Raw genomic sequence first — 12,471 nt, 5'->3', positions numbered from 1 at the left:
AATTCTAGTTATTTAACTTATAGTGTGATATTAGTTTCAGGAGTGTGACTTACTGATCATGGCCTACATGGATCACCCAGTGCTCATCACAAGTGCCCTCCTTGATCCCCATCACCCACCTAGCCCATCGCCCTGTCCAACTCCCTCAGTTTGTTCTCTATGGTTGAGAGTCTCTTATGGCTTGCTTCCCCCACTCCTCGTTTTTATTTTTTTTGTCCCTTTCCCTATGTTCATCTGTTTCTTTTTTTTTTTAAGATTTTAGATTTTTTTGTTTAATTTTTATTTATTTATGATAGTGACACAGAGAGAGAGAGAGAGAGGCAGAGACACAGGCAGAGGGAGAAGCAGGCTCCATGCACCTGGAGCCCGACGTGGGATTCGATCCTGGGTCTCCAGGATCGCGCCCTGGGCCAAAGGCAGGCGCCAAACCACTGCGCCACCCAGGGATCCCTGTTCATTTGTTTCTTAAATTCCATATGAGTGATATCATACGGTATCTCTTTATCATGAGCACATTAGGGCTCCCTCATTCCAAAGTTAATACCAATTCTTCTAGGCCAGGTCTCCTATAGCAGGAATAATTAAAATGCTTTACTAGTCCATTAAAAAGGTCTTTTTAAGATCAACTATGAAGTTACTGTGCTAGAGAGATAAATTATATATATATATGTGTGTGTGTGTATATATATATGTATGTATGTATATACACACACACTTCATCTGCATTAAAAAATGTGAAAAGTACTCAGGTGAGATTATCTTTCCAAATGATACTTTTATTCTAGGGTATCAATGATAGAAAAAAGTTACATGTTAACATGAGTTCCAATTCAATTTTTACCACCAGAAAAGCTGTCTAAGATTCACAACTTTATTCACTGATAATGACTCAAACAGACAGGAGTAAATGTAGTTGATATCTAATTCTCTAATCATTTTTTCTTCCTTCACCAAGTATTGATCAGTAAGAGATATAAAAGTGCTTACAGATGAGGGCTTATAAGGAGTAACTTATTTCAACCTTTCATTTTTTAAGAAGTCATGCCCCTTTATTTCAAGGGATGAAGATGAAGTGCACCAAATCCAAGGCAACCTTCTTCACACACGCAGAGGATCCCTGGGGAGGATGGCGGGTAACGTGAAGGTCTGACCAGCCTCCCTCCATCAAGCCATTTAATGGCACTCTGTGCTGATGTGAATCAGTATTCTCCAGCTCATTCCCTCTCTCTTTTCCTCCTCTGGGAATTCACATAGTACATGTAATCTAATGTATGTAGTAGAAATTAGGACATATGAGCTTTAGAAGGTGAAGGGACACAAGAGACCTCTGCTTTACACTTCAGCTCTTTCTACTTGGAACTAAAGTCATGGAGAGGTTTGGTTTTTCTGCCTAGTTCTTTAGTATCCCTTGTCCATCGAAGGAGATTAGAAGCAATGACACAACTGCAGCACCAGGAAACTTCCTATCCCTGGACCACAGCTACAGGGGTGTCTTGAAACCACAATACTAGTGGAAGTCGTGAAGGTAGCTCTCCCAGGGGGTCGGTTCGCTCCTTCTGGGTAGGAGTCATTCCAGGAACCAAGTGTCCACTTTCTGTTAACTTCTAACCCTTTGTATTAAACCATCCTGCTTAAAATAGTGCATTTCCTCACCCCTCGTTGACTCATTGCCTATTGTCTCAAAGATCATCCCAGAGAGGACTTAGCTGGCAGCAAATTTGCTCTTTCAAAAAAGAAAAAAAAAAAAAACTATGTGTATATTCATTAATATAGTATATATTTTAATACATTTTGCCTCAACACAAATTTTTAAAGATATATATTATAGATTATATAAAGGAAAAGTGGAATAGGTGATTATGCAGGATAAGCATTTTCCTGGATCCTTCAAGATTGAAGAAAGGCAATAGGTAAGAATTTACATAGTATACAAAGGGAGCAGGAGTATTTAAAAAAAACAAAAAACAAAAAACTCACGCACACTATTACTCCATTACTATTTATAGGTAGTTTTAACTTGTCTTCCTTCCCAAGAGTTAAGTATTTACCTCTGTGTTAAATCACTTTCTTTTCCACAGGTTCATGAAAGACCAAGGGAGGAAAAAAATCACATTCATTAAGACCAAGACGAGACAAGGGACTTCCCTGCAGGCACAACATCACACGGGAGCCACCCCTGACCCACCCAGAGCTCAACACGGAAGAACAAGGGAGGAAGACCTCTGCCTTCGTGTCAGCCGTCCTCCCAACTCCTACCCAGTGGTCACATCAACATTAAGGTAATGGTTTTCCACATACTCCCTCTACCAAAAACTGAACTATTTATAGTTATTTTAAGAATCCCTAAGGAGGTAAAGGACCCAGAAAAAGATTCAAAATAAGCAATATTCTGAGTTTATTATAAGCAGGCCCCTTCCCCACAGGTGCTACTACTAGCAACCCTGGGAAAACAAAGCTGAAATACATTTTCTCATTAACTTGAAATATAGACTTATTCTCCATAAAAATTCTAGAAAAGTCAAAAGAAAAAAAGAATTAAAACCACATAGGCCAGGTTTTTTCATTTATTCTCTGAAGCTTCATCTCCACATCTGTGTGTCTTTGAATTTCTGCCTCTGCTTCTCCATTTCAGTGTCTGGCCTCGCTGGCCCCCTACTTCTGTTGCTTTTTAGCTCTTCTCCCCTGCTCCAAGTACTTTTTCTTTTTCCTTTCTCCCTACCACTTCATTTTTCTTCATTAAATAGCCATTGTGTAAAATTGAAATCGCTACTTCTTGTTGTTATTTCTTCATGGTTTTAGTCCATAAAAGTAAGAATGGAAAAGTTCTATAATTTGCTCCAAAAACATTGATTTTTTCCCCCTGTACATTAGTAACTCTTGATAAAGAAAAATCTTCTCACCATTTCTCAAACCTGCTGCCTTCAAATGAAACGTGATACTCCTATTGTGACCTCACTTCCATTTGCAATCACTCTGAACACTGAAGGACTTTTTAAAAAGTAATTCTGATGTCTAGAAAAGATTATATTTAGTGTTGACAGCAAAATTTCCTAACTTTTCTTCATGTTTTTGTGGTAGGCATGCTAAAGTAGGGGAAAAGCTACATTACCAAAGAATCAATGTATAAACATCAACTGACTAAAGTTAGTTTCTCAATAGGCTATGAGGATCATTTACACGTAAGCATAAAAATTAAATATTTTAGGGAAACATTGGTGTTATTTAAATGTTTTTTCCTCATGTAAGGATGTATTCATGACTCAACTCTACCTACACTATATCAACAGGACTTTGCAACCTAGCCGGTTTAATAAAAACTAGATCATTGAAAACAAAACCAGAAAACGTTCCATAGGAAAAACAGTGGCTGTTCTAAAATGTCTAGCCTACTCTCTTCTTCGGGTCCAGCTGAGGCTTCAGCTCACCTGTTATTCCTCTATAATTACTTTGATCTACTGGGTTTTATGAGATTAAACATTTTTATTTTTTTTTTAAAGATTTTATTTATTTATTCATGATAGTCACAGAGAGAGAGAGAGAGAGAGGCAGAGACACAGGCAGAGGGAGAAGCAGGCTCCATGCACCAGGAGCCCGATGTGGGATTCGATCCCGGGTCTCCAGGATCGTGCCCTGGGCCAAAGGCAGGCGCCAAACCGCTGCGCCACCCAGGGATCCCTAGATTAAACATTTTTAAATAGCATGTTGTATTCTTTCTCATTTCAGCCTATAGTGGGTCAAATTCTCTTCTTTGATCACCTACCACTTGCTATGAAACACGCTCAGATTCGACCCAGTTCATTGCCAGCCAGCGTAGCTGCACCTGGACCTGATCAGAGAAGGTGCACCCTGTAACCAAGGGGACCTGATCAGAGAAGGTGCACCCTGTAACCAAGGGGCCCCACTGGGTGTTTGGGGGCCCCGGTCAAGTTTCTCTTCCAAATGACCTTGAGCAAGCACATCATCCCCTCTGGTTCTGACTTTCCCATCCTGGAAGAGGGTGTACAAGACTCTTCCAGCAAAACGGTTGATTGTTCCAAGATTTGTTTTCCAAACGTCAGAGATCGTCTACTCACTGAACTCACGCGCTCCATGGAGGGGAAAGCAGCTTTTGCAACAAGTAGAACCCAAAGGAGTCAACGTTTACAGGGAACAAACGTGATCCGGACGCTGGGTTTCACGCCACGAGACAATCAGCGGGTCCCCACCCTTGAGGGGGGAGATCCAGATTACAAGGCACGAAGGGCATAAAGCAAGAATCCAAAAGACACCTTAGCAAACGCAGAGCACAAGAGGCACAGAGGCACAAGAACAGTGCTGGGGGGGAGGGGCATGGACTGTCAGGAGAAGCTGACCGGGAAGGACTTCCCGGCCCTGTGGACCTTCTGAGTCATTAGAAAGAAGGACTGTGTGTTAGGAAAAGGGAGTTGAGTGTTGGGGCTGGGGAGGAATGTGCGAAGGTAAAGAGGCAGAAGCGATCAGCTACAGGGACACAGTGGGGGCAGCACACCCAGACACCCTGAACCTGGGCTCACCCCCTCACTTATGCTAAGATCAAAGGGCAGGAAAGATGGGCATCGGCAGGGACCCCGCAGCCCTGTTCACAGGCTCACTTCCCGTCACACGTGAGCCAGGGTCTCCCAAAACTTCCCCAGAACTTGGGGAGCGGGGTGGGGAGGGCGGATAGGAGACCACATGTTGCTTATTTACTTTACGTGTGACTTCTCAGGAGATCACCTTGACAGCGAGACCCTCAGGCCCGGGCATGGCTCAGGCCACAGCTGCTCTCGCTTACTTGGCCTCACTTTTGTGGCAGCCACACTACCACTGAGCTTAAGAGGGGTTCTTCCCCTTGCCCCCTACTTTTCCAAGTATCTTCCCTGGGATCCACTGGGTTAACCCATCCTATTCCTACTTGCTAGAACTAAAGCATGGTCTCCTAGTAAAACACAGGACCTGCTTTGGTAGGACGGCCCGGTGAGGAGATAGGATCATCACAGAAGACCACAGAGAGGCAGGTTTTTGGTTTTATCATTACAAAATGCACAATCCACGACCACATTTGCACTTGAGGAACCTGTCGTCAGCTTTGGACACGTAACAGGTACTGACAAGTGGACTGATGCTGGAAGCCAAGTGAGCAGCCAGGTGGCCACTTCAGGCTTCTGGATGGGAAACACAAAAGATCTACTGAAGCTGGAACGATGGCAATAGTAGGAAGGCGTGAATCGAGAGATGTATGTAAGTGTTTTACGTGCTTACTGATGCCCTGAATTGAACGTGGTCCTGCCAAAGATACACAAAAATAACTAAGAATGGCCAAGGCATACAAAGCAATGGAGAAACAGGGGGAAGCTGGTTTGCGACCGACAGGGATTCAGGCTTCACCCATTCTCCTCTTATTGAGAATGTTCTAGATGCCAGCCACTACACCAGATCCCGGGACGCGGGATAGATGCTAAGACCAACCCTGTCCCTTTCTTTATGAAGCTTACAGTTGATCAACATAGGATCGCAAATCCCTGATTTTTGTTTAAAGGGCTGCATTAGGGAAGTGCAGGCTATTATGGAACAGGGGACTCGATCACATCTGCTAAAGGAAAACCTGAAGGGTAAACCTGAGAAGAGTTTCGAAAAGTAATGTATTCAGAGATCTATTTTCAATGCGCTTCATTTGAGATATTTGTGTAAAAAAAAAAAAAGTGCCAATTATTTGTTAAAAAAAATTAAAGCCAATTATTTTCAAACAACTCTGGACCACTTTACCTATGCTGTTTCATTCACATCACACATCAGCCCCGTAAGGTAATTATTATGTCATTTCTAAAAACCTCCAAACTTTAAATCAAGCACATTATTGACCACGATGGCAAGTCACGTAAGTACTAAGGTTGGAAACCTGCCCCGATCTGCCTAAAAGACCCGCGTTAGCAGGTTAGAAGGTTTTTTTGTGGGGTTTTTTTTTTTTATTCTGAAGGAAATTACCTCGATAGGCACGTCCTTTGGCGCTAGCTCCACCCCGAATAAACCCAACTCTTCTCCCCTTTGACAGCTCTTGAAATATTTAAGGACAATTATGCTCGCCAGCCCAGCTTTCAAGCTTTCACCCCATGGCACGGATACAGGTTTGCACACTCCGACCGCGAGAACTCCTACCTTGCACACCCCTTGGAGCTGGTTCATCCTCGTGGACAAGGCAGTTAGCATCGCTCTGTACGGAGACGCGGTCTGGCTTCCGTTGAGACCTACACCCGCGTATCCAGTATCCCCGCCCAGGCTCTGGCACATTCTACACCTCCCACCTCCCCCTCAGTCTCCATCTCTACCTCTTCGACTCCCCTTACTGTTGGTTCTCCACAGTCCCGGGGCTCTCACACCGGCCACCGATAAATGCTGGTCACAACCTGCCCTTGCCTGTTCCTGTAGGCCCTTGGCCCCATTCTTCCATCCATACGATCTAACAGTTTCTGGAGTCTTACTTGTCTCACCAAGCGTCTCCAGTTGTTGTTTCTCTAACTGGCTACATTAAGGTTCTGGCCCTTTCTTGGGTTAAACCCTGTAGGAGTTTTCTGCGCCACGACTAACGCCTTTATCTCCGTCAGCTTTTAGCCACATTTCTAATTAAAACCCGCGGGTAAAAGCTTGATGGAGAGCAGGTGAGCCGATACAAGAGAAAACACCTGTTTTAAGACTTTAGCCCTCAAATGGAAAAAACAAAAAACAAAAAACCTCTTCTTACATTTCAAAAAAGAAAAAGAAAAAAAAAGAAAAAAACAAACACGTACATCAGACGCCTTCTCCTCCTGTGCCTGGGAGACCTAAGGATCATCGGTTGGAGGCAGTAAAGCCTAAGTGACTATCTTTAGGGAATTCAAGAAAATTTGTCAAGTGCCTCTGTGACAGGTACATGATTTTGATTTCTAAACATGGGTTTCAGGACCCCCTTCGGCGTGCAGAGTCTGGGGCCTGTTGTGTCCCCCTTACGTTCAACCCCATTAACGTGAACAGCAGAACACAGTGAGCCTATGGGGGGGGGGGGGGACTGGGACTGAGGACACCTTAGCTGTTCTTCTGCCTCCGACTGGCAGCAACTACGACACGGCTGGGCCCGTTACAGCCCCTGTCCGTCCCAGGCGACATCACCAGTAGCAGGGCCCTAGCAGGGCCACGGCTAACCGATGCCACCTGACACACCGCTGGCGGGAGGCCGAGCTCCTCGTGGAGGTTCCCTCTCACGCACGAGGTCCACGCACCTGTGCCACGACCGAGGCGAGGAGGCGGCCAGGCCGCACGCAGCCCTTCTGCCCCCACTAGCGGGTGAAGCCAGCGGCCACAGGAAGCACGGGCGCAGGGGCCACCCGGATCCACGTCCTCTGCCTGGGTCTGGGCGCTCGGAGCCTCCTTCTCCGCCTTGAAGTGTATTCCACATGGGGCTGCCAAAACACACGGCCTCCCTGAGGAGGCCTCGCCTCTGAGGACCAGGGCGGGTGGAAAAGAACCATTTTGTTCCTTTTTTTTTGGGGGGGGGGGTTCCTACCTTGTCACAGGAAGACAGGGCTTTCCGCGTCCACACGTACCGCAGAGACGGCCTCGAGCCTCCTTCCCACTCCCTCCCCTTGAGGAAGAGGGGGGCCCCTGCCGCCCCCCAGCCTGGGCTCCCCCTGGGCCTTCTGAGCTTCGGAGGCTGCAAGTGCTCCTCGCCTCACGCCCTTCAGCAGGGAGCACACCTGAGCCCGGGGCCACGCTACACCGGGTGGGCCGCGTCCCAGCAGGGCCGGCACCTGTGCCTCTGGTCAGAAATGCCAGAGGCTTGACCGCAGGCAGGCTGGGTCTGCGACCGGGGGTTAGGACCCAGGATTTGGGGTTCGCACAAGCTCTCTGGGGGTTCTTGAAGCACTAAAGTGTAAGAAGCACGGTTCTGGCGTGTGTCGGGAACGTTGACCTTCCAGTCAATGGCCTGGGAATCCTGAGAAACTGCACATGGTGACCCTACAGGTTAAAAGGTCTCAGGTGGTACCGGTACTGCTGCTTCTGGGACCTCCCCCTTTTCAGCAGCGGGGGAATATGGGGACCCCCGGGAGAGCTGAACAACGTGGGCCCCCGAGCCCCACCCGAGGGATCCTGCGGTCATTGGTTTGGCGCGCAGCCAGCAGCCAGCCGACCTGGGCCAGCTGTAGCTTCAGGTGCGGTGGATAGTTCAGCCTCTGTTTTCACTAGATCTAAGCCCCTAAGGAGAAGAACGTGGTTGGTACCTTAAATCCCAATAGGGAAGTTCACTGGGAAGAAGTCAGTAATAGGATCCGACTCTAGTGCAGCTCATGGGAAGAGAAGCTGTTTTTCCTTGGGTTCATTTAACCGTTGCTGTTCTTTGCATAAAGATCAAAGACTGGAAAGTCCAAAATCTAGATATGAGCCTAGGAGAGCGAGAACAAAGAGATTTCTCAGCCTGTTTTTTAAAAGGATGGGTCACAGCTCTCCTACAGTTTGTCAGGTTCATCATAGTAAAACACTAGCTAAGGCCCAACCCCAGCGGGTAATACAGTATAGACGAGTGGCATTTCCTCTTCGGCACTCGGCCCCGAGTACCTCACAAGGAGGAGAACGTGGCAAAGTGATCCCACAGGTGGAGTCTTTGTTATTTCCTTCTTGAAGACACACCTAAAAAGTAACGTCTACTGCAAACTCATCCAATAAATATTTGTCAGATACCTGCTTTGTGGCAAGCTCAGTGGCAGGCAACGGGGGTAAAATCATGAACAAGGGATTCATGGAATCCCATTTCCAGAATGGTAGTCTAAGGAGACCTGCAAACCTGCTCCCTGGCAAAACAAGGCCAACTGGGGAAAATTATTTTTTAAAAAATTTAAGCCTCTGCAATTTTCCTAAGTGCAAAATGAAGAAACGTATATTTAAGAAAGTCTGCTAAAACTCACAACGGCGACAGTCTGTGACATTTGAACCAATGTCCGCTCCCCATTAACAAACATATGCCAATAAATTAGAACACTTCGATGTGATGGACAAATGCCTAAAAAGCACAAACTACCAAAAATGACTCAGGGTGAGATAGAAAATCTGACTAGTAACAAGAGACTGAATTAGCACGCCAAAAACTACCTACCTACAAAAAAAGGGTAGTCCCAGATGGTTTTATTGGTAAATTCTACCAAATATTTAGAGAAGAATTAATAACAATTATTCACAAACTTTTCCAAAACCCTGAAGAGGAAGGAACACTTCCCAAATCATTCCATGAGGCCAGTATTATTTTGATACCAAAAGCAGACGAAGACATCACAAGAAAACTACAGACCAGTCTCTTATGCATATAGATGTAAAAATCCGTGACAACATACTGGCAAGCCAAATTCAGCAAGATACAGAAAAGATTGTACACCATTACTAACTGAAACTTACCCCCAGGAATTCAAGGTGCACTTAACATTCAAAACTCAACTAATGGGCCTTGTGGGTGCAGGGGGAGTGCTAGATGAGGAAATTCTCATGAAGAATTTAAAGAAGAACTTAGTCAAGTAGCCCATGGTTTAAATCTGGATTTATATTATATCCTAAGAAACAGATGAACAGCCATTGAAGAATTTTTTTTTCTTTAAATTCAATCAATTAACATATATTATTAGTTTCAGAGGTAGAGGTCAGGGATTCATCAGTTGTATACAACACCCAGTGCTCATTGTATCATGTGCCCTCCTCAATGCCCGTCACCCAGTTACCCCAACCCCCAACCCCCCTCCCCTCCAGCAATCCTTCGTTTGATTCCTATGATTAAGAGTTTTTACAGTTTGTCTCCCTCTCTGAATTTTCATCTTATTTTTCCCTCCCTTCCCCTATGATCCTCTGTTTTGTTTCTTAAATTCCACATATGAGTGAGATCATATCATAATTGTCCCTCTCTAATGGACTTCTTTCACTCAGCACAATACCCTCTAGCTCCATCCATGTCTTTGCAAATGGCAAGATTGCTTATTTTTATGATGGCTGAGTAATATCCCATTGTATATAGACCACCTCCTCTTTCAACTGTCGAAGGACATCTGGGCTCTCTCCAGTCTAGTTGTTGTGAACACTGCTGCTGGGAACACTGGGGTGCAGGTGCCCCTTCAGATCACTACAGTTGTATCTTTGGGGTAAACACCTGGTAGTGCAATTGCTGGGTCATAGGGTAGCTCTATTTTTAACTTTTTGAGGAATTTCCATACCGTATTCCAGAGTGGCCGCACCAGTTGGCATTCCCACCAACAGTGCAAGAAGGTTCCCCCTTCTCCACATCCTCTCCAACATCTGTTGTTTCCTGTGTTGTTTTCAGCCATTCTGACAGGTGTGAGGTGGGATCTCATCGTTGTTTCGATCTGTGTTTCCCCGATGGTGAGTGATGCAAAGCATGTTTTCAAGTGTCTGCTGGCCATGTGTAGGTCTTCTTTGGAGAAATGTCTATTCATGCCTCCTGCCCATTTCTTGGCTGAATTGGGTGTTGTTTAATAGGTTCTTTATAGATCTTGGAGACTAGCCCTTTATCTGATATGTCATCTGTAAATATCTTCTCCCATCTGTAGGTTGTCTTTTGGTTCTGTCGACTGTTTCCTTTGCTGAGCAGAAGCTTTTACCTTGATGAAGTTCCAAGAATTCATTTTTGCCTCTGTTTCCCTTGCCTTTGGAGCTGTGCCTAGCAAGAAGCTGTGGAGCTGAGGTCACAGAGGCTGCGGAGGCTGACAGATTCCTGCCTCACATTTAGATCTTTCATCCATTTTGTGTGTATCCCTGTGTGTGGTGTTAGAGAATGGTCCAGTTTCCTTCATCTGCATGCTGCTGTCCAGTTTTCCCAACACCATTTGTTGAAGAGACTGTCCTTCTTCCAGTGGATATTCTTTCTGGCTTTGTCGAGGATTAGTTGGGCACAGAGCTGAGGGTCCATTTCTGGGTTGTCTCTTCTGTTCCATTGATTTAGGTGTCTGTTTTTATTCTAGTAGCATACAGTCTTGATGACTACAGCTTTATAATACAGCTTGAAGTCCAAAATTATGATTCCATCAGCTTTGGTTTTCCTTTTCAATAACCTTTTAGCTATTCAGGGTCTTTTCTGGTTCCATAAAAATTTTAGGATTATTTGTTCCAGCTCTGTGAAAAATGTTGATGGCATTTTGATAGGGACTGCACTGAAGCATAGATTGCCCTGGGTACCATAAACATTTTAACAATATTTGTTCTTCCAACCCATGAGCTTGAAACATTTTTCCATTTCTTTGTGTCCTCCTCAATTTCTTTCATGTGTTTTCTATAGATTTCTGGGTACAGATCCTTTGCCTTCTTGATTAGGTTTATTCCGAGGTATCTTATGGGTTTGGGTACAATTGTAAATGGGATGGATTCCTTAATTTCTCTTTTTTCAGCCTTATCATTCGGTGTATAGAAATGCCACTGATTTCTGGGCTTTGATTTTATACTCTGCCATTTTGCTGAATTACTGTATGAGTTCTAGCAATTTTGGGGTGGAGTCTTTTTGGGTTTTCCACATAGAGCATCACATCATCTACAAGGAGTGAGAGTTTGACTTCAATGAAATATTGAAGAGTTTTAAAGAGAAGAGGGAAGAGATGTTGGCAAGACATCTTCCATGCAGTCTTGAATTCCTACATATGTCCTCAGGAATAAATAAATAAATCTACCTAATAGGACGCATAAAAATCAGAAGATGTTATTTGTCAGACTAACAAATTTGGCTACCCAAAATTTAAAAGAAAAATTTCTTGACAAATATGACTTTATTGATTTTACCAAAAAGTAAAGTCAGAAGACAATTGCTGAACATTGGTAAAAGCAAAATCAGATGACCTCGGCCAGAAGGGAAAACTATTTACAACCTATATGTCAAGTAAGGATTCATTTCCCTAAACTATAAACAATCTCTATAAATCAAAGAAAAAGACAAACTTACAAAAGGAAAATAGGCAAGCTGCATGAGCAGAAAATTAAAAAAAAAAAAAAGTCATACAGGGGTCCCTGGATGACTCAGTGGTTGAGCGTCTGCTTTCAGCTTAGGTCATGACTCCAGGGTCCTGGGATCTGGTCCCGTGTCAGACTCCCTGCATGGAGCCTGCTTCTCCTCTGCCTCTCTCTCTCTGTGTCTCTCGTGAATAAATAAATAAAATCTTAAAAAAAAGAAAAAAGAAAAATAATACAAATGATTCTCAAACACAAAATCTTACTTAATCTCACTAATTAAAGATAAAAGCAAATTAAAATTCATCAAGATAACAGTACTTTTTTGCCTTTTTGGCTGGCAAAGCTCAAAAAGTTTTAAAATACTCTGTGCTGGCAAAAGTATGCATTAAAAGGTACTCTGCTACATTGCTGGTGAAAGTGCAAATTGTTATAACCTCTATGAAAGGCAATTTAGCAAGAGTTATCAAATCAAACACATTTTGACTCGGCAATTTAGCTTCCGAGAATCTCTTC

At 44.2% G+C, this 12,471-nt stretch overlaps 1 protein-coding gene across 3 annotated transcripts in view; it reads left to right on the top strand.

Annotated features, from left to right (window-relative positions):
- Positions 1-12,471, top strand: part of LOC112668226 (uncharacterized) — a 43,892-nt gene that overhangs the window by 13,780 nt on the left and 17,641 nt on the right. For all 3 annotated transcript variants that reach the window (XM_025460425.3, XM_035698202.2, XM_025460426.3), the window contains one exon: positions 2,079-2,279. In XM_025460425.3, coding sequence (XP_025316210.1) covers positions 2,079-2,279 — 201 coding nt within the window. The remainder of the gene's footprint in view (positions 1-2,078; positions 2,280-12,471) is intronic.

This window comes from Canis lupus, chromosome 36 (assembly GCF_003254725.2).
Source record: "Canis lupus dingo isolate Sandy chromosome 36, ASM325472v2, whole genome shotgun sequence".
In the NCBI taxonomy this organism is placed as follows: Eukaryota; Metazoa; Chordata; class Mammalia; order Carnivora; family Canidae; genus Canis; species Canis lupus.
This window is presented reverse-complemented; position numbering and strand designations above follow the sequence as displayed.